Genomic DNA, 27,951 nt, shown 5'->3' on the forward strand with positions numbered 1-27,951 from the left:
AAAAAAATAATGGCAACAAAAATTAAAATAAAAAATATATAAAAAATTAAAAAATAATGACAACATGAAATGTTAGCAAGGATATAGAGGCGCTGGATCACTCATAGCTTGCTGATGGGAATGTAAGCACACAACCATTCTGGAAAACTGTTGGGTGGTTTCTTATAAAAGTAAACATGCATACTTAAAAGATCTATCCTAGAAAAATAAAAAAGGATGTTCACACAAAAAACATGTGCATGAATGTTTGTAGCAGATTTATTAAGTCAAAATCCAGAAACATCTGAGATGACCTTCCATGCATGAATGGGTAAGAAAACTGGCACATCTGTGGCATGGAGTACTACTCAGCAATATAAAGGAATGAACATTAATAAGCACAACTTTTTAAAGATTTATTTTTCAGTTACAGTTGACATATTGATACAATACTATATTCATTTCAGATGTGCAACATATTGATGAGACATTTATAGTATATCTTATGTAGTCACCCTTTTAAGTCTATCTAGTATCCACTTGGCACCCTACATAGTTATTACAACATTGTTGACTCTATAGTCCCTATGCTGTACTTTATATCCCAGTGGCTATTTTTATAAACTGGCAATTTATAATTCATCCTTTTCACCTTTTTCATCTTTTCTCCCAGTTCTCTCTTTCCAATCTGGTGATCATCAGTTTGTCCTCTGTTTGTTTCTGTTTTTTTTTTTTTGTTTGTTTGGTTTTTATTTTGCTTTTCAGATTCCACATAAAAGTGAAATCATGTGGTATTTCTTTTTCTCTGTCTACCTTGCAGGTCCATCCATGTTGTCACTGATGACTATATTTCATTCTTTTTATAGCTGAGTAATATTCCACTGTATATATTTATGTACCTCTTCTTTATCCATCTACTGATGGTTGTTTCCATATTTTACAACACTTGTTGTTTGTTGATTTACTGATGATAACCATTCTGAGAAGTATGAGGTGATATCTCATTGTGGTTTTAATTTGCATTTCCCTGATGAGTGATGTTGAACATCTTTTCATGTGTCTGTCGACCATCTGTGTATCCTTTTTGGAAGAGTGTCTGTATTCAGTTCCATTGATTAATGTATCTATTTTTATGCCAATACCATGGTGTTTTGATTATTATAGCCATGTAGTAATGTTTGATATTAGGCAGCACGACACCTCCAACTTTATTCTTCTTTCTCAAGATTTCTTTGTCTATTCAGGATCTTTTCTGGTTCCATATAAACTTTAGAATTATTTTTTCTAGTTCTGTGAAAAATGCCATTGATATTTTGATAGAGATTGCATTGACTCTGTACATTACATTGGGTAATATAGACACTTTAACAATGTTAGTTCTTCCTATTCATGAGCATAGTATGTCCTTCCATTTCTTTGTATCTTCTTCAATTTTTTCAGTGCCTTATAGTTTTCCAAGTACAGGTCTTTTAACTCCTTGGTTAAATTTATTCCTAGGTATTTTATTCTTTTTGATGCAATTTTAAGTGGGATTGTTTTAATTTTTCTTTCTGATAGCTCATTATTGATGTATAAAAATATAGTCAATTTCTGAATGTTAATTTTATGTCCTGTTATTTTATTGAATTCATTCAGGAAGGCACAACTTGATTGATTGTCTAGGGAATTATGCTGAGTGAAAAAGTTAACTGCAGAAGTTTATATACTAGATGATTCCATTAATTTAACATCTTTTGTATGATAAAATTATAGAAATGAAGAATAGATTAGCAGTTGTAATGATTCAGGAATGGAATAGTGAGAGAGGTGAGGAAGTATATAGAAGGTCAGACTTGTGATGAAGCTTTCTTGATTTTTACTGTATCAATATAAATATTCTAGTTTTTGTATTATAGTATAGTCTTATAGGATGTTACCAAGGGAGATAACTGGTTAAAGGGTACATGGGATCTTGCTTTCATTATTTGTAACTGCATGTTTATAATTTTCTCAAATGTTCTATATTGGATAGGGATTATGTCATATTACAGTGAGAATAGTCAAAAAGATAGAGGTACACTATGTTTGGTATCTATTTTTTAAAGATAAAATATGCATCGTTTGTGTTTGTGTGATTGCTAATAATCAAAACTAAGTAAGTAATCAGAGTGATAGCATTAGCATTTAGAAAAGACACATTTTTTCTTATAAGAGATAATTGCCATGTCTCATGTTGATTTTAGTTAACGTATATCATGTATTTTGACATCAGTAATGAAATGTTATTTGTAAAAATAATGCTTTTGAAAATAAATGTTGCTGCTTATGAATTGGAAAATGTCTTCGAGAACTCAGTGTTTAGTGACACTTAATGCTGCGGGCTGCTGTCAGCACATGAAGCTTGCCCAGATCTCAGATCATTGTCATGAATGTTTATTAAGTTCTGTTGGCAGCTGAGCATGATTTCACATTTTTTTATAAAATGTCCTTTCTTATTATGTCAAATGACCAATGTTCCCAAGAATGAGTTCAGGTTCCAGTCACATAGATTTGTGATTATGATTTATAGCGTAAAGTAGGTGGACTTCCTAGGTAGTCATTGAAGCTACTGATTTTATTGTTGGAAAAAAAAACAAACAAACAAGCTACAGGTCTTGTTATGCAAAGATGCCTGGGTGCCTGTCTGTCAGAAAAATCTATATAACCTGAAATTTAGGCCTGCTTATACCACTAGAACATTTTTTATGATGAGAACAGACATGAAACTTATTAAAATAGTTTATGTGGTCTAAGCTTGTAAAAGGGAACCTAAGGCGTGGTGTCATTTCTTTTTTTCCACCATTTTATGCCATTTTCTTCATTTCACAAATGCAGGTAAATATTGTAACAAAGAGCAGATTGCTTAGGATTTATAGAGCATGAGGCCTTTTAAACAGGTAGCATGGTTGATGGATGTACAGATAGAAAGAACTGTATAGAAATAGGTAAATTGTGAGTGAATGATGAACATTTGATGGAACCTGGTTTTCCTTTAATAAAATTTGGAATAGTAAAATTTCTTACTTTGAATTGAAACCTGGTAACTACTACTGACATTCATCATTTCCTCCCCTTCTCACAACTGATATTCTTCTTTCCCATTTAATTAAGAATATAGAGTAAACTCAGAGTCTAATTGTCTAGTTCTTCCATTACATCAATCAGCCTAATTTTATTTTCATCCATGTGCCTTGTGGTCCCTCCCATTACATCGGAAAGCTCTCTGTGCTCTTATGACCATCCCTCTGCTTAGTCATTGAACCATACACCTACTCAACTGTGTGGAGCTCTCTAGGAGTTCTCCCTTCTGTCTTCTCTCTAATGATTCTTATTGGATTATTTCTATCAAAATACACATGCAATAGAAGCTCTTGATGTTAATAGACAGGCCTGCCTTTATCCCTTATCTCTGCCAGCTACTATCCCATTATTCTGATCCTTTTGTGTAGCAAAACAATTTGAAAGCTTGTCTATACTTACCATGTTCACTTCTTATACCATTATCTTTTCAACCCAAGCAAATCCGGCTTTATTCCCCATCTTTCTACTAATATAGCTCTTTTTAAGTTCTTCCATAATATAAGATTGCCAGATCTAATCATCTGTACGCTGTCCTCATCTTGCTCAATTCATGAGCTTGTTGCAGCTCATCACTCACTGTTTTGGAAACAGTTGCTCACTGGGACTCAATTCTTCTTTGACTCTTCTCTGTAGTAAGTCCTCCTCATTCTCTTCTGCATTTTTTTCCTCTGTCCCTGTAATCTTGGCTTCCTAGAGGCCCAACAGTTAGACTTGTGTCCTTTTGTCATTTCTATCAACACTCATTCCCAATGGAATTTCATTTAGTCACACATGAGCTTTCAACAATTAGTGAATTGATAGCCCCAGCCTTGCCCTCTCTTTAAATCCAGACTCTTATACTCACATGCTATCTAAATACTCCCCCCACAGATGTCTATGAGGCTTCTTGAGAAGCCACACTTAGTTGCCCTGCTCATTGTATCACAGAGGTCTTCCCAAATCACCCTATATTATTTAAGTTCCACATCCTCTTTAACCCTTTTAAACATTTACTTGCTCAACAACAACCATATGTATAGCTCATTTTATTTATTGTTTTGCTTCTCTCCTCACCCTCCTAACATATTCTGGAATGCAAGACACAAGAAAGCAGGGGATTTATTTTCTTCATCATTTTATCCATACTGCTTATTCCAATGCATGACACATAGTACCTTCAGAATGAATTAGTAAGAGAATAAAATAGTGCAGAATTAATGCATTCTGTACAAAATGGGATTATCTGGATGGAACTGGAATAGTACCTTTGCCATAGTGATAGCTTGATATATGTATTACATTAGCTTTCTTTTTCATATGAGGAAAATCTCACTTAGAAATTTAATTAACTTTTTCAGTTTCACAGAACTAAGAAGTAACAGCATAGATTTAAACTTCTAAAATTCATGCTCTATATTTTATCACAGTGTATTTCCTCAGTTGAAGAGAATATTTTACACACACACACTAGTGTACTATAGAGGACAAAGAAGACAGGGTCATTAATCAAAAAGCTATATTAGTTGTGGACTTCTGGTCAAATGGTGTCACAGGTAAACACGACCCGCCTCCTTGCATATCCACATCAAAATTACAACTAAACTATAGAACAACTATCATTCAGAACCTTCAGAAATTTAACTGATTGTAAGTCATACAACAAGGGTAATATAATTATATAATTATAATTTAGTGATAATATAATTTTCTAATGGTAAGTGACCATTTCTAAACTTCTTTTTCTTAGGAATGCATGATTGGTTGGTTGACTGAGCTCCCTATTTTTATTCTTTTCCATCTCGTGCTGTTTTAATTCATTTGAATCAGTGATTCACTAAAAATATGAAGTTCATAATGACCAAGTTGAAGATAACACATTGTTTAGATTGCTTAGCAAACAATACAATCTTTCATTGGGACTTTGGGCAAGTTAACCAAATTGTCTCAATTCCTCTATCTCTAAAATGAGAGACATAATAGCACTTAGTTTATGGTGATTTTCTGAGAACGAAATGAGATATTGTGTCTCATTAAAATACTTAGCATGGAGCCTGGCGTATAATCAGTACTCAATAAATACTAATAACACTTATAAACTATAATATTAAACCTTACAACATTTTTATTTCCCGAAGGAATAAAATTTAAAATTTGAAAACTTGTAAGAGTTTTGAGTTGGGATATTTTGCATAGGGGCAATTTTCTATTTACTTTCTTTTTTTAGATATTTTATTTATTTATTTTTAGACAGAGGAGAAGAAAGGAAGAAAGAGATGGAGAAATACATCAGTGTATGGCTGTTTCTTGCACAGCCTCCACCCTCCACCTGAGGCCTGGACCACAACCCAGGCATGTGCCCAGACTTGGAATCAAGCCATTGGCCCTTTGGTTGGCAGGAGGCACTCAATCCACTGAGCCACACAAGCCAGGGCTCTATTTCCTTTCTTGATGTTCTTAATAGTTTAGTACAGTATTCTCCTCAGAGACAAATTGGCTGTGAATATTGTCAATCTTATAACAAAGAATTTTTTAAAAACAGAATGTGGTCAATATCCCTTATCTCCTGGTAGAAAATTCTTCACAATACTCTTCACAATAAAGGGAGACACACATCATTTGGGAACCATCATTGTTACAAATAGACCAAAGTTCACCACTCTTACAACCTCTTAAAATTTGTCCAACAGGCAGGGTTTGTTTTCAAAATATGGTCCCATGAATATCTGCTTCTGTATCCCATTGGATGCTACTTAAACATACAGCTTCCTGGATCACAGTCCAGAGCATATAAGTCAGAATTTCTAAACATGGGGCTCAGCACTCTCCATATCTGATGTTTCACAGGTAATTCTTGTACAAAGATTGAAAAATTCTAATATTCATAAAAACATCAGAAGATGCTGTGAGTTTTTCTGTCTTCTGTTCTTCACAACTTGGAAATGGATGCCCCTTTCTTTCACAATTAAGCTCTGGGTTCCCTCATGGCATCAGTTAACTAAGTGAGCAGTTTACTGGTAGCACTCTGGGGGCTCCAAGGAGAAGCCTGGAGTGTTATGTTCTAAGAAGAAAATACACAAGAAATTAAAGGGTCAAAATGGCTATACTTTGTCTTTTGCAAAATGTAGTGACTTGAAAATATTCATGGTTTTTTTGGTTCTTCTATCACTCAGGGACACTTAAGCTACCAGTCTTAATATTCCTTCCACACTCCAGCCTCTTAGGGAGAACCTCTTGCCTCTGGATAAAATGTATTTTTTAAAGAGTTGGTGCTGCTCTGACCCATGTGGCTCAGTTGGTTTGGTATCATCCCACAAACTGAAAGGTTGCTGGTTCGATCCCCAGGCAGGGCATATTCCTAGGTTGCAGGGTCAGTGCCCAGTTGGGGTGCATGTGAAACTGATCAATGTTTCTCTCTCATATAGATGTTTCTCTCCCTCTCTTTCATCCTCCCTTCCCCTCGAGGAAAATTAATGATGAAGCCAGTAAAGTCACTTACACTTCTGCTTGATGTTTTTTTGTTGTTGTTGTTCAAAAGTGATCTTGAAAACTTGATTATCAGGAGAGGAATTAGGTAATTACTTTCTGCTGTTCAAATTATATTCTGGAATATTTACCACATTAAAATTATTTTTGTGTGTTTTACAGGAATACCATTGCCTCCTAGAGGGATTATTGATATCCCCGTGCTTTTTACTCCCAGCATTGTAAAATTAAAGAAAACAATGCTCGTTGTTCAAATGATAAGGGCCAATGGGGAAAAATGGCCTATTGACAATTTTGATGAATTGAGTACAGACATGAAAAGGTAACATTCAAATAAGGACATTGATTTCATTTTGTCTGTTACTGATATGATTGGTTTCTTTTATATGTTAATGCAGTATAAAGTTTGTGATTTTCTATTTTTGGACACTGAAATTTACATGTTCAGAAGAGGAAAATGTATGGTATAGTATATATCATTGCTGATTGAAGTTCAGAGTGATGAGCAAGTCAATCTTAAGAATCATGTAAATTAATCAGAGTCAGGGACGTACAAAGGGCTTTCTTTTGAACTGGGAAAATAGTTACTGCTGCTGAGACTATAAATAATCTATATCTAGAGAACAAACTAAACCAGCTTGGGCAAAGTATAAGACTTGTGATGCTAGCATTTACCAGATGATGGCACTGTGCCTGGTGGATATGACATCCTAATGAACCTCTCCTGTGACTAGAAGGTGCTATTTCAGTGCCTAAATGCAGGTTACATGTACCTTCTTTGCTTTGCTGAAATTTAAGCAAACTCCAATAATAATGCAAAATTTAAATGTTTGCTGTGCTTTTATCATTTCATTAAATAATGGTCTAGAAATCTTAATTAAAAAGAAATTCTTACTTTGCCCTATCTGTACATATTCCTTCTGTACATTTGAAAGGAAATATCTCTTCTGGGCCCATTCAGCCATACTTTTCAACACTCCTGCAGTCAAGACCACCGACAGGATTGTGGGCCCTGGTGTAAAATGAAAATGAGGGGACCTCGTGCATTACAAATTTTCAAACAGTTACTGTGGTGCATTAAACAAGCATGGAGCAATTCTAAGTGCAGGGTATTTGTGTGGTTGCACAGGTCATGTGCCCATGAAGCTGGCCCCGCCTGTTTCAACAGTGATCAGCACCATTTTTCTACCATTGCTGTCCTCCTGATGGTGTATACTGGATTAAAGTATTTTGAGAAATGCCCCCTTTCCTTTAACTGGTATCCCCCCCAATGTAAATTACTTACTGCTTTCTGAAGCTCTATACTTAATGGTATCTTTTTTTGTACTTTGCCTGTCCGATTTAGATTATAACTCACGGGAACCATATTACCTCTGATTAATCATGGTTTAGTCACATCAATAAATACCTATACCAAGCTTTAAATGTAGGGGGAGAAGTTTTCAGTTTTAACATACATCTCATAATGGTTGCATTCCAATTTCGTTTGTGATAATTTCCCAGGGTTTGCTTTAAAATGTTTATGAAATCAACATTTGCCAAAAATGTTTTGCATTTCATACTGTTTCTCTCTGCCAAAGTTTAAATTCACAAGCTTTGTTCAAGTACCATTAGTTTCATAGAGAATATGCTCTTTTATATGAATATTGACAGTGTTTATGTCTTTTGTTCACTATTTTTTTAATTTCTAATTAGAATTATTGGAGTAGACAGTGGAGAAGTCCAAGCAATACGATGGATATACCCTATTATTGGACTCCCAGAGGCGAAACATGAAGGGTTCATTCCAGGTAGGTATATTTTACTGTCAGAAAACACCAGGATTTGGAGGTACCTTAGAGGCTGTTCAGTCCCATCTTTTCTTGGTATGAGTAAGAAAATCGAGGTCCAGGGAGAATAAGTTGTGAAGTAACCAGCCCTGTTGGTGGGAGCGCTAGGACTATATCTGGTGTCCTAACCAGGAATCCAGTGATCCTTCCACCAAACCACACCATTTCCTGGTGCTCTCCTTGTTGGTGAAACGCAGCAATCAGCTAAGATCGAAATAACATTAACTTCAGGCTCCTTTATCTCACTTTCTGTGAGGCGCTCCAAACCCTGCACTAGATCTATGAGAGTGCCAGGTACTTTGATTCTCCTGTCACATTTAATCACCATATTTCAGCTTCTTTGTGATTCTAATTCTCATCCAAGAACTATCCCATGCCTCTATTCTTGTTGTCCCAGATATCAGCTTTTATGATGTTCTCCAAAAACTAGTCAGAATGTACTGAAGTCCTCAAGGAGATTCATTTGCGATACACACAACATAAAATCTTTACTCTTTAAATGCCTTTCTTTTCCTCAACGACCCCTTTTTTTTCTCCACACGCTCCAGACTTTTCTCAAGTCTCTATTTGTTCTCCTTCTTCTTTCCACTTCTTCTGCATTCCTTGCTTTCCCCATTTTGTTCTAATAATCAGCTGAAGAAATCAATCCCCCTTAGGTAGCCATAAAGTGAAATTTAGTATCCCAGCCTCTTACCAGGCTCTAGGCCTAATTCCTCATGACCAAGAAACATTGAACTGTTGTGCACAGTGAAGGGATACTTATTTTGGACCTCCCCATTGAGCAACAAAAACATAAAGTCTTGGCATTTGAATTTTCCTTCTCCCCCCATTACCAGTCTTTGCTAGTGCAAGAGTCCTTTATTGACATAAATGATATGACCACACTTTGAAAGAAGAGAAAATAAGTTTTGCTTGTGAATAACACCATTTCCCCTAATATATTAGAAGGAAGGCCGTGATTTCATATTTCCCTATATAGTTTCATTTTAACTGGAATAAAAAAAAACCCACATATCTAGCACTACCTTTGACAATAAATGTGATTTGTTTTATTTGAAGTATTTTTTTCTTTGGAGTTAAAAGATTATGAACACACCTAAATATTTTAAATATACCAAATTATCTTCAGAATGCTTCACAAACATGTCAAAATGTTTATTTCTTTCTAAAAGATAGTTGTCTGTATACTTTCTATGGAGTTAAACAGTTTAAAATTTGTAACACAGTCATCTGATCAACGTGATGTAATAAAGTCTAGACATTACTCTGTTGCAGTTTGAACAGTGTGACTTGTATCTATGAAAACAGTTTTGTTTGAACTAGATTAAAGATTCAAAGATGTTTTTCAGTCTAAAACAAAGCTTATGAGAACATAAACATAATTTTTGTACAGTTTCCTTCAAAGGAAATTAAATATGTTCCAGACACAGAAAGGTACTTTCTATCTAGTCATATCTCTTGGTTATTATTTTATTTTTGAATTAAATGTGAGTTCTGTAAATAGCCTATGTTGCATTAGCCCAACCTATTAGTAACTTCAGTGTTCCAAAACAGATTGTGTACTATTACATCATTTTTACAAAACTCTAAACCCTATTCTGGTAATTATTTTTATCTACAAATGCCCTTGAGAAACAAATAGGTATAATTTTATAAATACATATTATTTACTTTCTGTCCAGTCTATTGTTCATTCCTAAGAACACATTAAAGATAACCTATTGCTTTCCCCGCTCACTGGTATCACCATCGATGTGTATTGTTTCTTTTATTTTTTATGTATCCATCGCCCAGCTTACTTTCAAACCCAGGGAACTTTTATTGTTCTGTTGGGTTTTGTTCTCTCTGTGCATTGTTATCTGCTCCTGTCCACTGGGGCAGATAATTGTAAAAGGACTCCCCTACCAGTTACAGTGGAAATACAATGGAAAGTGAATCCACTGTGATTTCATGATCCTTACATTTTCAGGGCACTAATTTCCTAGCACTTATAGGAAAAGATGAGTGACATGATACTAATTGTACCTTTGATCACACTAATTTCTAACATACTGCTTTAAGACTGAAGTGAATGATAACCAGAGAAGCTTGTACATTTTCCTCAGCCATATAAACCCTCTTAATTTACCTCTAACTTTGTATTCTTCTTATACATTTCACATTTATTCTAAGTCCAAAATGTTGACTATCAGCCTATAAAGTTTAGAATTAACAATAAACTTATTTTAAATATTTTAATACTATAAATGTGGTATGTATAGTGAAAACACATAAATCTGAGGACAGTATCCAATTTTGCAGTCTGAGTGAATATATTATTGTTATTGATGCCACAAAAGCATAGAATAATAAATTTCAAAGCTTTTTTAATATTATAGTTCCCTTTTTATCCTTATATTCAGTTTATGCCTTGTATTGATCTAAAGTGAAAAAAGTAACATTATTATATTTTGAAGAAATAATATTCTCATTTATGTAGACTCTAGTATGCACAGCCCCATGATATAATACAAGGCTAATGCCAAAGGAATACATTAATACTCCTTTATATAATTAGTATTTATATAAAAACAATATTTGGGTTTCTCACCAGATCACTGATAGCAACTTCTGTATTGATGTAAGAAAATACTGGAATTTAATATATATATAAGTATATAAAGTTTTCATGCTTCACATTATATCAATATGTAATCATATTTAATATTAATTTTAAATAATCTCTAACAGTTTTATTTTTAACTGTTAATTATGTATTTTGTAAATTTAAATGCAATTCACAAGTGAAAATCAAAATATTTTATTTAAATACTTTAAAGGAACTTTAAGGTGCATGTAAATAGTATAATAGGAAATCTTTTAAAACTGTTGTTACAAAATAAATATTACATAACTTACTTTTTTAATTATTTGAGGGTATTTTCTATAGTATAATTATATAAGTCGAGTTTGGCATTTACCGTACTGAATACATACATAACTGAAAAATTCACATTTTCATGACCACCCACTGAATTATTGATATTACTAGATCAGCTTTCGAATCGGATTGCTACATTCTACTACAATCTTCTATTACCTAATTTGTCTTGTCATGCTATTTTTGCACATCATTTAATATTCATAGTTTATTGCAAAATGTTAATATATATAGATACTGGGTGAGTGAGAATGTGTGTTTGTCTATAAATGCCAGATACAACATCAAGTAAAAATATTCCAAAGAAGCTTTTATTTTTCATGCCATCATTTAATAATTTATTTTCTTCTAGCTCAAGAATGATCATATAACTTGATAGTCCAATTAACTGGAAGTTTTTCTTTCTTGCAGTTGTCATACAATGTCAGGCCAAGAAACGGGTAAAAGAGAAGGTACAGGTCGCACTGGCTGGTGATTTTTCAGGAAGCAATCCTATCTTACGTAAATCAGATTTTGCAGTGTTTGCAAAAAAACGTTCATACTCATCTTATGAAGATGTTGATGGTAAGAGAACTACAGCCATGCATATAAAACATGATGATAAATAAAACCTCCATTTCCTTAAAATGCAGGTTGCTGATTACTCAGTTACATGAAAATCAATGCCCATTTATTTTTCATTTACAATATATCATTAAACTAGTGTTCAGGTGTTCAGTTACATCAGTTTTTTCAGAGTAATTATTTCTAAAATGATGGTAATTATGGTTATTAATAGCTTTATAAGTCTAGAGTGTTATTCCAGGATTTATAATGAGTTAACCTGTGAAACAGGTAGCATGGCTATATTTTTATTTTACAAGTGAGGAAATCAAAGTAATGATTTGTACAGGGTCATACTACATAGCACTGGGAGGCATGGTATATAAATCCAGGCTTGACTATTTTGTAAAACATTTTTTTTTAATTTGAAATAACTTTAGATTTAAAACCTAGATGTGAAGTAATAGGTTATGAACTATTCATATTGTAATCAGTCCTAATCTAATTGCTTTCCCTTTTAAAGCCCTGTAGGAATCAAACACATTTACAAAGGCAAAGCTTTCTGAGAGGTTTCCTAACACAAAATATAATACCTGGTACAGAATGGCCAATCAGTAAGCAAGAGTTGTTTCTACCTTCCTGTTATGAACACTCTGTTCTATTTTACTGGATCAGCCAAAAAGTTCATTGGATTTTTTCCGTAGAGTGGCTCTAGTAGCACTTAATTGTCTTTTAACTTCATTTGAACAACTTTGTTACTCTGTATTGTGACAGCTGTCATATCAGCATGCATTTAAAAAAAGTCAAAATTGTTGAATTTTTGTGTAGCCATTTTAATATTGTAGATGGAAAAAAATAAGCGACATTTTCAGCATATTATACTTTCAAGAAAATACTTTTCATGTTGTTTCAAGAAAGGTAAAAATGCAACTAAAATGCAAAAAAAGATTTGTGCAGTGTATGGAGAAGGCGCTGTGACTGATCAAACATGTCCAAAGTGATTTGCAAAGTTTCTTGCTGGAAATTTCTTGCTGAACAATGATGCATGGTCAAAAAGACCAGTTGAAGTTGATAGCAATCAGATTGAGACATTATTTGAGAACAATCAATGAACACACAGGAGATAGCTGACATACTCAAAATATGCAAATCAATAAACTTATTGGTGAAAATGAAAAATGTGTCTTTTATTTTACAGAAAAAATTAAATGGACTTTTTGGCCAACCCAATACTTCCTATTCTGTTTGATCCTGTTTCTCTTTCTTTTCAATAGCAGTTGGTTTCTGAATAAGATACTACATTGAAACATAAAATTACCAATATTCATCCACTTTTGAACCACAGAAATGTCTGTTTCATATGAAGTCACTGATATTTGATCTTTTTATCTACAAAAAATGTCTTCTCATGTGATGCAGTCTATATAAAATAGCCTTCCAGAATTAGCCTTCACTGCTAGTCCCCTACTATCTATCATTCCAACTTCTTGTTTTTCTAGGTTGTTAACCTGCTACTGAACCAAGTGGGATCACTTGCTACTTCTGTACAGTTACCACCTACTTTCCCAGCATAGTGAATGTCTATGAGATAGCCTGCCCTGCTGATCTTACCAACTTCCACTACTTTTTTTGTGGAAACTACTTCTATTAGCCATACAGTTCTTACAATATTTCAATCAAATAGTCTTCCCCTGCTCACAGTGGGTGTCTAATGGAGATTGGGCTTGTGTGTTTTCCCTCTCCCCCAAAACTTTTGTAGTCAGAATACAGCAAGTTGGTTTCTCTTCATTTGCTGGAGCTGCAATAAAGTAAGTAAGCCTGGGGTGTATTTTTTTTCTCTCTGCTTTTCTCAGCATGCCTGTTTCTCCTGCCTTTGCAGACCTGCTCTCTCTGCCTACTCATCAACTTATACACATGACTCAGTCATGATCAGTCCTTCCTTTTATTTCATGACACCCTCAGTGACTTCCAAAAGATCACTCCAAGTGGGGTTCTGTCATTTGCAAACAAGCATTCTAAGAGTAAATATAGAAGAGAGTCTGGAAATAATAAATATTCCTTTAATGTATTACAAAATACTCTCCTATATGCAATCTCACTATAAGATTTGGAAGGCAATATTTTAAAAACTGGAGATAGATTTATTAAATGAGTATTTGTATATACCCAGTGTATAAGATCTTTGGAATTATAAAAAAAAATTAGTTCACACTAATGTTCTTTTTAGTTACTGGCTACTTATTGGTCTATCATATGAACTGTGAGATAAGGAGATAGTAATCATATTATTAGGTTGCATCACGAGATTTAAGTTTTAATTATGTTAATTTATTATTTCTTTTTTCTCTTTGAACTTTAGTTTTAGAATTGCAAAAATGCCAACTTAATCATAGACCACTTAAATTTATTGTAAAAATGAAATAAATTTAAATGAGAAAGGAATTTTCTATTATAAGCCTATTCAATTACTCCTTAAAGAACTGTTTTTTAATAATGAAATCAGACTGATAGACACAATTTTCATTTATCTCAAAAGACATCATTATAAGTTGGATACAGATTTTGGCTTTAGTGAATCATATATTAGCATTAGAGGAATGTAGGAAATGTGATCTTTAAATAAATGATACCCTGTTGGTTTTCTTTTCTTCAACCAATAAACAATACTGAAATAGAATTCTCATTATTTATGCAGATCAGGGATAAAATATTAGTGTAGATTAACCTGAGTTTAAATATGTAACACAACTGCCAATTTTACTGATAATTTTTTAACTAAAATAGACCATCTGTCCTGACTGGTACAGCTCAGTGGATTAGGCGTCATCCTGAGAACCAGAAGGTCACTGGTTCAATTCTCAGTCAGGGCTCATGCCAGAGTTGTGGGCCAGGTCCGCAGATGGTGGTGTGTGAGAGGCAACCAATCCATGTTTCTCTCCCTCTGTCTCTCCCTCTCTTCCCCTCTCTTTAAAAATAAATAAAATCTTTTAAAAAATACACCATCATTTTAATAAGCAGCCAACTTATAGTAACTGTACCCCAGTGAATATCTAGTCCCTTTCTGAAGTGAAATCACTGTTTGGTGTGTCAATTGATATACTTAAGTGAATATTAATAGCTGAGTGTTTAAAACTTAATTCTGTTTGAAATCTATCCTGTTGGAGACAAAATATTGATGCTTTATGATATTGAGTATAAAAGAAGGTAAAGAAATCCTTGTATATGTGGGAACCATTTTAATAAGATCTTGCTACTTTAAATTGCTTTAGTTGTACTCTTCTCAGGTTGCAAGCTAAAGAAATTATAATTCTGATAATAGAAACTGATTAAATCTTATTACCTGGTAAAATCTACTTCCTTCAAGATAAGCAAGGTCTATAAGGAAGCTCCCAACATCATTTTGGGAGGTTTGAAAGGCATATTATATTAGGAAAACAGTCTCTCAAACAGTTCTTCGAAATATGCCTTTTTTTAAAAAAAAAAGATTTTATTTATTTATTTCTAGAGAAGGAAGGGAGAGAGAAAGAGAGAGAGAGAGAAACATAAATGTGTAGTTGCTGGGGTCCATGGCCTGCAACCGAGGCATGTGCCCTGACTGGGAATCGAACCTGCAATGCCTGGTTCACAGCCCATGCTCAATCCACTGAGCTACACCAGCCAGGGAAAAATATGCCTTTTGATATGATTCATATTTCACTGTTTCAGTACTTTTCATGATGAAAAATAACAATATTGAAAATATTTGGAAGGTTTGCAGATATCTCTCTTCCCATAATTTCCTCTACAATAGCTTTTTCTCAGCTCAGTACCAACAAATTCAAGAAGCTCATCTATTTGTTTAGCTAAATTCTAATTTATGAATGTTTCTGTTCTGAAACTTGTACTGCTATCCAAATGTAGAGTTTTTTCAGTCTTCTCTCAACTTTAATGTTTTTCTGTGTCTTTATAGCTCCTGAATATCTAATAAATCAGCTGACCTCTCCCTTGTCTGGGTTCCTTAAAGTAGAAGTCCCCAAACCCCAGGCCACAGACTGGTTGTGGACCTTGGCCTGTTAGAAACCAGACCGCACAGCAGGAGGTGAACAGCAGGCAAGGGAGCGAAGCTTCATCTGTATTTACAGCTGCCCCCATCACTGCATTACTGCCTGAGCTCCACCTTCTCTCAGACCAGCAGTGGCATTAGATTCTCAGAGGAGAGTGAACTCTGCTGTGAACTGTGCATGCGTGGGATCTAGGTTGTGCCCTACTTATGAGAATCTAATGCCTGATGGTCTGAGGTGGAGCTGAGGCTGTGGTGACATCCTCTGTGGGGAGTGGCTGCAAACACAGATTATCATTAGCAGAGAGGTTTGATTGCACAGAGACCATAATAAATCAATTGCTTGCAGACTCATGTCAAAACCCTATCAAGTGGCAAGTGACAATTAAGCTGCATCTGGTGGCAGGCTATAAAGCCAACTCCCTCCCTCCCCATGGGTCCATGGGAAATTTGTCTTCCATGAAACCTCTCCCTGGTGCCAAAAAGGTTAGGGACTGCTGCCTTAAAAGCATTGGGTGATAACTTGATTCCTTTCTCCACCTTTATTCCAAAAGTATAACGAAGTTGCCTGCACTCTCTGTAAATCTATTTGCCTTTCCATTCTTACCTATATTTTTATGAAGGGTCAAGCCTGACCACAAAGTCTGAAAACTCTTTTAGTCTTTAGTATATGCAAAGGCAAACCAGGTATTTTCTCCCATGTGTATAACATAATTATAGTTTACTCAGCAAATAGTGGCCAACAGAGCCACTATTGTGTTATTCATGCCATTTTGCATATCTTAATGTTTCTTCAGTCCTTACGGTGGAAATTAAAGCACTTCACTCTGTGGCTTAGATTGCAATGGAGTTTTCAGTGTGATCATTGATTATATCCTTATTCCCTCATCTGAGTTTACTGAGAAGTAGATGTTGAAATACGGCAGACGGAGAGCCAAAGGTTAACTTTACTTATTATAAAGGTGTACTGGAAACTGACTTGGTACTATGGACTGATTCGGGCTTATTAATACCTTCTACCAAGCTGAGTGCATTCACCCAAACTACCCAGTAATAGACTCCATATAGGAACAAACAACTTACACATGAAGGAGTGGGGGATGTACATCCTAGATTCGAGACACTGGGAAAAGAAGAGAAGGGTGTCCTCTGCTCATGTTCCCTTCCTTCACCCAAATTCACTCATCAGATGTGCCTCTTTTCCCCTGATGGCAAGTCATGAGGGAGGAAGCAAATTGATGCTGATATTTTTTTTCCTCCTAAATTTTTCCTTCCTGTGGGTGAATAGGTAAGAGATAAGAATCCCCGCCACTCTTCTTTCCATCATCCTCCCTTTATTTTAATCTTCTTTCCCAAAGAGTCCAATAAAACTATGAAGCTTCACTGAAGCTTTAAAATGCCAGGACTTCTCTCTCTCTTCCCCTGCTCCTTAAACACACCATAGTGTTAACCAGGATTGATCACTTTCATATCTTCTTCATGCAACAACAACCTAATGAGCATCTTTGCTGCCAGATATTATGCTGAGCCCCAGGGATGCCAAAATGAACAAGACACAGACTTGGAATTCAAAGAACATCTATCTAACATATTGGATTTATGTACCTGTATTATTGGTATTGCTCTGCTGGGATATCATTATACTTGAATATTTAGACTGCATTTTGCAATGTCACTTCATAACATTACGGATTATTCTCTGTGGGTAGAATTTCCCCTTTAATTGTATTTCTTTCTAAGTGGCTTTTGGTCCATGCATTCTTTGTGTCTCTCTGAGGAGTAGTTCAGTGACTAGTTCTCTGTGGGACTTTTTCTGTGAGAGTGGTTTTATCATTTAATGCCACATCAGATTCATGCCTCTTCCTTTTATTTCCCAGGTGTTCTGCAGCTTGAGGCTATTTTCCTTTACTTAATCTGTGGTCTTTTTTGCATCTGATTTGCTGATTTATGTGTTACTGGTCTCTTTTAACCCTAGGCCAGTCGTGCTGTATGTTTTTTTTTTTTTTTTTTCATGTCGTACATAAAATCCCATGGCAGGTTTGGTCTGTAATCACAAACAGGCCCTGACAAATCTGGCTTTGGTCCTCCCTGACCCCACATTAGCCTCTCGACTCTATCCTTTGCTTTGCTTCTCTTTATTGTACTTTCCCTTCACAACTCACTCCTTGAAGGTTTCTGTCCTAACTACTCTAATGAGATGGCCCTTAACAAGACGGTCAGTCATATCTAGTATGCCTAATCCAATGCTCAGATTAGTGTTTTGAGCTTCCTCAATTTGTAAGCAGCATTTACCAGTTGACTCAGTTGAAGAACTTTATCTGCAATTAGTGTACTTGACTAGCCTTGTTAATTTATTATCTCAGTGGCTGTCCTTCTGTCTGCCATTCACTCCTCATCCTCTGACCAGAATCTGCATTGAGTGACCCAGATCTCTGCCCTGAGGGCCACCACACTTTACTATATGGGTTATGCCATGCACACTTCCAAATGATGATGCTGATGACTGCTTGGCAATTGTGCCATAGGAAAGACCTGACATTCTAGGTTGTGAAGTCTAAAGTCAGACAGCTTGAGTTCTTCCATTTAGTCTCTGTAGGGCCCTGAAAAATTTACATTACCTCTCTATAAACTCAGTTTCTTCAACTATGGAGATAGTAATGATGTCTACTTCATAGGATATTTTTGAAGATTAAGTGGAAATGCATAGAATCCTTCAAAGTGCTTGGTGCTCAGTGAGTTTTTGGTAAGTATTGCATAGTGACATTATCATTTAAAGCTCTAGCTAGGTATTCTGCCCTGGCTGGTGTGGCTCAGTGGATTGAGCACCAGCCTGTGAACTGAAAGGTCACTGGTTCAATTCATAGTTAGGGCACATGCCTGGGTTGCAGGCCAGGTCCCCAGTTGGGGGCGTACGAGAAGGAGCCAACTGGTACTTCACTCTCATATCAATGTTTTCTCCCTTTCTTTCTCCCTCCCTCTCTCTCTGAAAATAAATAAATAGAATCTGTAAAAAATAAATACAGCTCTATCTGGGTGTTCTATGATTGTAATGTACTACTAGGCCTCTCCTAATTTACTGACACATGATATGAAATGGAAACATGGTTCTTTCAGTGTCATTCAGTGAGTTTTATTAATACACAAGAGAATATTTTATCAAAACAAGTACAAAAATATGGCACCTAAGTCTTGGACAGAGTCTGAAATTAGATGAAAATTGCTAAAAGCACAGAAAAAATATTTATGTTCAAATTAGTCCCTTTATCTTTGATTTCCCATATCTTATTTAAAATAAAACATGTAAGAAAAGCATCTGCCATGTAGCCACTTTCTTCCTTACTTTTCATTTTTTAGAATGGTGTACTTGTGGTTATATCAGAGGAACATAGTTATTTTAAGTTAATAAACACATTTGATCTCTTAAATTACCTTATTAAAGTGAATGAAGCATGTAAATGACACACCTCTTAAAACATACAATTTTATAAAAATAATAAGTGTGCATATGGCATATTCTTCTTTATCTGTTGAAAGAAAATAGCTCTAAGTAGTTTATCCGGCATCCTCTATCTTCTTTGAATACCTCATTGTCTTCATTTTATTTCATATTTGTCTACAGTAGATACTTCATTCCTTATATGATTATTATATTCTGTCAAACAAATATATATGCCCATTATTAATAAAGAGCATCACAGAAATTTAGGGGAATGACAATGTTTATTATACATTGATATTAATTTCTCTATAATGGAGACACTTTTGTTAGGTTTGCTATGAAATGTATTTCTTTTTTTAAAATATATTTTATTGATTATGCTATTACAACTGCCCCATTTCCCCCTTCACTCCCCTCCCCCCGTATACCCCCTCCCACCCACATTCCCCCCCTTTAGTTCATATCTATGTGCCATACTTATATGTTCTTTAGCTTCTACATTTCTCATACTATTCTTACCCTCCCCCTGTCCACCTTCCACCTACAATCTATGCCACTTATTCTCTGTACCTTTTCCCCCTCTCTCCTCCTCTCACTCCCCTGTTGCTATCCCTCCATGCGATCTCCATTTCTGTGGTTCTTCTCCTGTTCTAATTGTTTGCTCAGTTTCTTTTGGTTTTGTTTTAGGTGTGGTTGTTAATAACCATGAGTTTGCTGTCATTTTACTATACATGTTTTTTTTTTTATCTTCTTTTCATAGATAAGTCCCCCTAACATTTCATAAAATAAGGGCTTGGTGATGATGAACTCCTTTAACTTGACCTTATCCAAGAAGCACTTTATCTGCCCTTCCATTCTAAATGAAAGCTTTGCTGGATAGAGTAGTCTGGGATTTAGGTCCTTGCCTTTCATGACTTGGAATACTTCTTTCCAGTCCCTTCTTGCCTGTAAGGTCTCTTTTGAGAAATCAGCTGACAGTATGATGAGAACTCCTTTGTAGGTGACTGTCCCCTTATCTCTTGCTGCTTCTAGGATTTTCTCCTTCATTTTTACCTTGGCTAATGTAATGATGATGTGCCTTGGTGTGTTCCTTCTTGGGTCCCACTTCTTTGGGACTCTCTGAGCCTCCTGGACTTCCTGGAAGTCTATTTCCTTTGCCAGAATGGGGAAGTTCTCCTTTATTATTTGTTGAAATAAGTTTTCAATCTGTTGCTCTTCCTCTTCCCCTTCTGGTACCCCTATAATTTGGATGTTGGAATGTTTAAAGATGTCCTGGAGGTTCCTAAGCTTCTCCTCATTTTTTTTGAATTCTTATTTCTCCATTCTTTCCTGTTTGGTTGTTTCTTTCTTCCTTCTGATCCATGCTATTGTTTTGAGTCCCAGTTTCCTTCCCATCACTATTGGTTCCCTGTGCATTTTCCTTCATTTCTCTTATCATAGCCTGAATTTGTTCATCTAATTTGCAACCAAAATCAACCAATTTTGTGAGCTTCCTGATCGCCAGTGTTTTAAACTGTGCATTTGATAGGTTGGCTATCTCTCGGTCACTTTTAAAAGGATGGGTTCTGGGGCTTTGATTTGTTCTTCTGCTTGAGCCATCTCTCTCTCTCTCTCTCTCTCTCTCTCTCTCTCTCTGTCTCTCTCTCTCTGTCTCTCTCTCTCTCTCTGTCTCTCTCTCTCTCTGTCTCTCTGTCTCTCTTTTGGTCTGGTCTAGTCTGTTACAGTGAGGGGCGGATCCTTATGTATTCACCAGGGCTGGGCACCCCAGTCACTGGGTTGTGACGTTGTATGTGGGAGTGGGGTTGAGAGGGAACAATAGCGGTTGCTCCATTCTCCATGGGACTTCAGTCCCTTCTGCTGCTTCCTCCAAGCAAACTGGGCCCCTCTGGTGCCAATTCCCATGTGGGTGGACCTATGCATGCCATGGGACCTTCCAAGGACCTCTCCTGTGAGGCTGGGTGTCTCTCCGTGCACCTCAGGGTCCACCCCCTGAGATCCTGCTCACCCCAGATTCCTTACACACCCACCGCTCTCTGCTCTCCAAGCCTGGACCTGCGCCTGGCTGCTTAGCTCCACCCTCCTACTGGTCTGGATGAATGTGTCTATTTCAACTTCTTGGCTGTCCAACTTCCATTCAGGTCAATTTTCTGTCAGTTCTGGGTGTTATTCTGCCTCTAAATTGTTGTTCCAATCTTGGTTGTGAGTGGAGATACGGTGCGTCCACCTATACCTCCATCTTGGATGGAAGTGAAATGTATTTCTTATAGGTTAAAATGTGTGTAGATTATGTATTGTTATGTATAACAATACATAATTTCAAAGACTATTTTGCAAATAAGTTTGTTATAATTCAATACTTTTTAATTATTTAGCACATTCAGTCAAGTGTTCTCTTTTTTAAAATTACTGATATTCTTCCCATATTGAATAAAATTCAGTCATCGTCCTGAGAAAATTCAATCAAATAACAGAAACACTTGGCCAACATAGTTCCCACTGCCTGATATACTAGCACTATGATACGAGCATTTTGTTGAATGATAATTATGCAAGGACAATATTTGGGTGGGACACATATGTCTTTTGTTCAGTGTAATGACTTCACTGCCATGCCCAAATGATTATTACCATTATTATTTTATGATGTGATAAATAGGTAGGTAACTAGATATAGATATATTATACACTGAAATTCTCTGAAACCTGTTTGATTAAATATTCTGTGTATATGTTAAGGGTATGAATACAGTACTGAAGTGATAAACACTGTGATTCTAGTTACCAGTTGTGACTGCTCACATAGTTCCCGCTTCATGCATAACTGGTCATTTCTTTTTTAAGGTTTTACTTATTTATTTTTTATAGAGAGTGGAAGGGAGGGAGAAAGAGAGGGAGAGAAACATCAATCAGTTACCTCTCTCATGTACCCCGACCTGGGACTGAACCTGCAACTGAGACATGTGCTCTGACCAGGATTGGAACTGGTGACCTTTTGCTTTGCAGAATGACAGCCAACCAACTGAGCCTCACCAGTCAGGGCACACTTCTTGATCTTAATCTACAACTTCCTCTCACTCCTGTCCAGTCACAACCTAGACTGAACTACTGTGGAATCTTCAGTAACTTATCTCCTAATTTCCTTTTGCACAGTGTACATTAAATGAGCACATCAGTTCCATACTTAAAACACTTGGCAGCATCCCATTATTCTTAAAAGTCCCAAATCTTCACTACCTGGCATTATCTTGCCAACTTTGCCTGCTTTGCTTCTTGACAAGTTCTTTCCATTCTCTCTGCTCTACTCATATAAGTTCTTCCTCAAATGGGCTGAGTTGGTTTCCACCATGGAAAATTCCTCCATGATTCTCTGATGCCTAGGAGGCATTTCATTTCTCTCTACATCCAGGTAGCTCCTATTGCCTTGCAGTTTGGGTTATTGGTCTCCACCTCAGGACCTCTGCTCTCATAGCCTCCTTGTCCATAGGAGCAGTTATCACAGTAATATTTTTAAAAACTAATGATATCATTGCTAGTTTATTGGCAGTTCTTTCCTCTCACTCATAAGCTCCATGAGGACAAGAACCATCATTTCAAGGAAAGTTTTCAATTATTATTCACTGAATGAATAAAGAAATGAATAAATAATAAGACAAGTATTGTGTTTTTAAGATATGTTTAGATGGTGCATGTGGGTAAAAAATCATCTGCCTCATGTTTGTTAATTTAGCCAAAGCTAGAACGTTTAAATGGGACAAAACCTACAGCTCTTAGTGTTCATGCAAATCTTCAGAGAATAGGACACAATTGAAAATGGGAGGTGCTTTAAAACAAGCATGAGATAACCATTACATATTGTAAGATAGAAAAAAACAGAGGTTAGTAAATATTTACATATATGTTAAAACACAATTGAAATTAAATATGTATTTATCCTGACTAGTAATCTCATGAATTCAAGTGTCTTTTTAAGGTTTGCTCTAAAAGGACAGAATTTTCTTCCAATATTGAAAAAATTGTTAAGTAGTCCAAAGGACTGTTGACTTGTAACTTTGAAATTGTGATGTGTGTTATAGAAAACTACATTTATTAAAACACATTTGCTTTAGAATTGTGTATTCTCTTAAAGGTATGAGGTGTGCATGTGATGAGAGAATAATTTCATCTAACAATCAGATGGTAATTAATTTACACTGGCCTAAGTGACTTAGCTCTTATCAACCCAGTCCACATGAAAGTATTGTATAGATTCTCTCCAACTTAGGAACATAGCAAAAGGCATGTTTCTTATGTTTCCAATAAAATGCAGAGAATAAACAGAGAAGCTTTAAGACATAATACAGAATGTCAGTTTATCATGATTTTGTCCAACCTGATTCTGTTCTTCTCCCTTAGATACTCATGTCAATGTATTCAAGTTACAGACAAGGGGGACATACGTAGTTTTGAAAATATACTCGTGTGGTTTCTACTTGCCTCACCTCCACACTCCATCCCCTAGCTGATAAGCATTGCTGTATTTTGTACCAATGCATCTTCTTAGGATTGGAATTACTGTGTCCATAGTGACAGATTCCCCAGAGGGTGTTCAATGGTTCTGAAACTAAATTTAACTTCTCCTTTCCTATCATCATTCTGACACAGCCATTCCCATGAAGGCTTCAATAATTAAGCAGAAACAGATGCAAATCTCAACTACATACAGTGTTTGCTTCTTGAAATGGGAATTTTATCTCCCATTAACACTCTTCAATTTCTTAAATTCTGTTTCTCTGTATGGAGTATGGCTTCCTATAGAACACTTCCACATCCAATCCCCAAAACAAAGAGACACAATATATGTAGACATATTGATTTAGTTACAGCAAAGAACAGTTACCAATAGGAACAATTGCCGATTTGTCAACAGGGCAAAAACCAGCAATGCAGAAGGTCAGAGATTTATTTTTACATGTGGAAAAAGAAAAAAAAAAGAGATCTCGTGAGGGTGTGGGTCAGACGGTTATTTTACATTAATAAGGTTTGCTGAGTAATCATTCAATGTGACTTGGGCTTGTTATACCGAAACTATTTTTCAGAGTTCTATTGCAGAAATTATAATCAACTATATCAGTTGGACCAACTGAAAGATGGTCTGTCTTTTGTTAGGATTTCTTAGAGCCAGGTGGCTATCACTTTTGTGAGCCCAAAGATCACTTTTACCTTATACACTAGAGAAAGATTTTAGAAATTAGCTCAGCTGTGGACCAGGTCCTGGTTCTCTGACCTCTCTTCCATGACCCACATGCAACAAAGTCCTCGACTTTGAATCTGGGCTCCTTACATATACGTGGAAAGCAAATATAATAAATGTTTGTGCTTCTCTTCTATGTAGTCCTGCTTTAAGATATTTTTCAGATGTACCTAACAACACCCTGCTGTAACTTTCCTCTGGTAACTGACTGGTTAAGAAAATATGGTTAACCATATTATCTATAATACTCCAAGACTAAAACATGAAGAACTTTCTCTTTTAGTAAAATAAACCAGAACTTGAAAATCCTGTCCTAATAGATTGGGATACTGTTTTAATATTGATTAAACAATTCAAATCTTTCTTTATAAATTATGTGTATAGGCCTTTAATATATTTATTATATAGAACATGTCATATTATTTATATTTTACAGTAAATATTGACTATTCATTTCCATTTGAGTACTTCTTATTTTCTGATTCTGAATTTTAAAGATTTAAAGATGGTGGGAATTATCTTTGGTGATTTTTTTATATTCATTTATTTATTTATTTATTTACCTTTTAACAAAAGCATACAGAATGCTATTATGTACCTGGTAATATACTAGGTATTATGATCACATCAAATAACATCTACCCTCTCCCTCCCTCTAAATACCTGTGTATGATTAGTGTTGACATGTAACTGATGTCCATTCTATACATACTTAATTAAATTTAAATGCATTTTAATCTTGATTTTCCTAGTTCTGCCTTTAAAACGTGAATTTGAATATGAACTTATATTTAAATCTGAAAAAATGAAGTCTGAGTTAAAGCCCTGCGTGACTATATCTATGACAAAGAAATGTTATGATATCAAGACTCAGATGATAACATTGGAGTTTAACCTGGTATTTTCACCAAAGAAACCATTGAGGTACACCTGCTTTTTATCCTTTTTTCTTTAAGCAATATTATTAGTCTTTCAAACTAAATAATGTTTATTTTCTTTCCATTTTTTTTCTTCCATTTTTTGATATTTGGATTGTATTCCAAATACAGTCCAAATGCTGGTCTACTTGATGCTGTTGAGGTAAATATTTTGAACTAGAGTCTTTTTCTAGCTATACAGCTGTGAAAGGTGTCTGATGAAGGAAAAGAGTCCAAATGATTAGAAATTTAAGATACCCTTATTGTGACCTCCCTATAGTCATTAGGGTATAATATTAACAAAAGAAAACAGTCTGCCTTGTAAAAATAAAAAGGTGAAAGGGAATATCATTGTGATAGTTTTGCATAGTGACGCATAGTTACTAGACTTAATGTGGTGATCACATGTAAATGTCTAATCATAAATGCTGTATGCCTGAAACTGATCGAACAGTGTATGCTGACTATACTTTAATAAAATGTTTTAAATGAAAAAAAGATCCTTGGCCAGTATGACTCCCTAGCCAGCCTGTGGTCCAAAAGGTTACTGGTTTGATTCCTAGTCAGGGCACATGCCTGGGTTGCAGGCCAGGTCCCCGGTAGGGGGCATGCGAGAGGCAACCACACATGGATGTTGCTCTCCCTTTTCCTCCCTCCTTTCCCCCTCTCCAAAAATAAACAAACAAAATATTTTTAAAAAAGGAAAAAGAAATATTGACTTTGCATTATACATTGGCAACGTGATGTTTCTCGATGCTTCTCAAAACTAGTTCAAATGATAACAATCCTGAAATATGCTCTTTCTACTTTGCAATTTCTGTCATTACACTTTTACCACCTAAAGCCATAACGTTGCACAAAGTTTAGTAATGTTTAAGAGGGTTATATTGGAATATGTTAGAATAGCGAACTTTAAATATCCACTGGGAAGCTTCATCCAGGATCTTTATATTTGCTTTGTAGGTAACTGATACTTAGTACCTGCAAATACTATGTGATAGGTCACATCTGAAACAGGGTTTTATTTATATCTTCATGAAGTGATACTGATCTTATTTATATCTTCATGCAGTGATACTGATCAGAACCACAATATGCACAAAGTACAAAATGCAGCCTGGCAATGAAAAAACTATTACAAGTATTACTTGTGTTTTTAATCATTTCTGTACTTCACCTATGTATCTGATGTAGCCAGGTATATATTTAAAGTGGTTGGGAATATGTAGGCCAATAACTAAAAGATATGAGGGTCATCTTCACGAAGTGGTAATAAAATCAAGCTGCAAGAAGAAAGTACACCATAAACATTGACATAACCCTGTTTTATCTTCTCTTTCATTTTCATAGTCTTCTATGCTTATTTGTCAGTATTTTTACACATTTAGATTTGTATTGTGTTAATTTTAGTGATATGCAAATTACCAGCAACCAAAAGAGAAAAATGTTGTTAGTGAATATGAGCAGAACCAATGTGAATTCATACTCATTTAACATTTTGTAGATTTAGAACTTCTTTGTGAATGTCTGAGAAACTTATTTAAGGACAACTTCTATGCATGATTCATAAGTTTTTGTGAGTCTTGTGTGATGTTCTGATGCAGTTTAAGAATTCTATTTTGTGCATGTATTTATAAATATATTTATTTTTGTCATTCCTTCTTCCATATATATTTAGGATGGTTCACTGCAAGACACACAGTTAAATGAGAAAAACTAAAATAGAACCAATTGCTCTAAACTATGAAAAAAAAGAATATGATTATACCCAAACTACACTTTACCAAGATAATTAAAATATGTATTAAATTCAATTCTTTCTTCCTGGTTGGGAAGGTAAAAAGGAAAAAAGAAAGTATCACATTTTGGTAAAAGGAAAATATAACATGTTTTACAATAATAAATAAGGGGTAATTTGTAGCATCCATCCTTTCACAGAATAGTATTATACATAATAAAAATAATGATCAGGGCCCTAAATTGTGGTTTTACAAAGGAAATAAAATAGGAATATTATTCCTAAAGTTCTTGACCTTTTCTTTCAATAAAAATCGAGGATTTAATGCAAATACTTAAGAGAGCAACAGTTAATATTATCATGAATCTCTCTGATGATTCTAAGTTAACATAGATGTGACCTTTTAAAAAAAACAAAGGATAGATATCATTTGTCTTAGGTCATCTTTAGAAAGAATAATTATCTTAGCTCAGCTTTTTCCTGGAAATTTTTACCTGCTCAAGAGAGGAACAGAATGAGAAACCAAAGTTCAATTTTACAGACTTTGGAGGAGACAACTTAGAATAAGAAATATCACATATGTACATTGTTAGAAATCCACAGTATTGGCCATAAAATGGTTCATAAAATCATCCCTGAAACTGAGTGGTATTCTTTGCTATGGGCCAAAAACTCTGTCTAACTTCCACTAACTCAAAGAATTGGCCTGCTGAATGAAATTAGTCAACATTGTTCATTTGAACATGTTGATTTATT

At 35.2% G+C, this 27,951-nt stretch overlaps 1 protein-coding gene across 1 annotated transcript in view; it reads left to right on the top strand.

Annotated features, from left to right (window-relative positions):
* CFAP47 (cilia and flagella associated protein 47) overlaps nucleotides 1-27,951 on the top strand; it is a 342,408-nt gene that overhangs the window by 304,484 nt on the left and 9,973 nt on the right. The window contains exons 58-61 of the mRNA XM_028523447.1: nucleotides 6,703-6,862; nucleotides 8,236-8,330; nucleotides 11,701-11,853; nucleotides 25,293-25,464. Coding sequence (XP_028379248.1) covers nucleotides 6,703-6,862; nucleotides 8,236-8,330; nucleotides 11,701-11,853; nucleotides 25,293-25,464 — 580 coding nt within the window. The remainder of the gene's footprint in view (nucleotides 1-6,702; nucleotides 6,863-8,235; nucleotides 8,331-11,700; nucleotides 11,854-25,292; nucleotides 25,465-27,951) is intronic.

This window comes from Phyllostomus discolor, chromosome X (assembly GCF_004126475.2).
Source record: "Phyllostomus discolor isolate MPI-MPIP mPhyDis1 chromosome X, mPhyDis1.pri.v3, whole genome shotgun sequence".
Lineage (NCBI taxonomy): Eukaryota > Metazoa > Chordata > Mammalia > Chiroptera > Phyllostomidae > Phyllostomus > Phyllostomus discolor.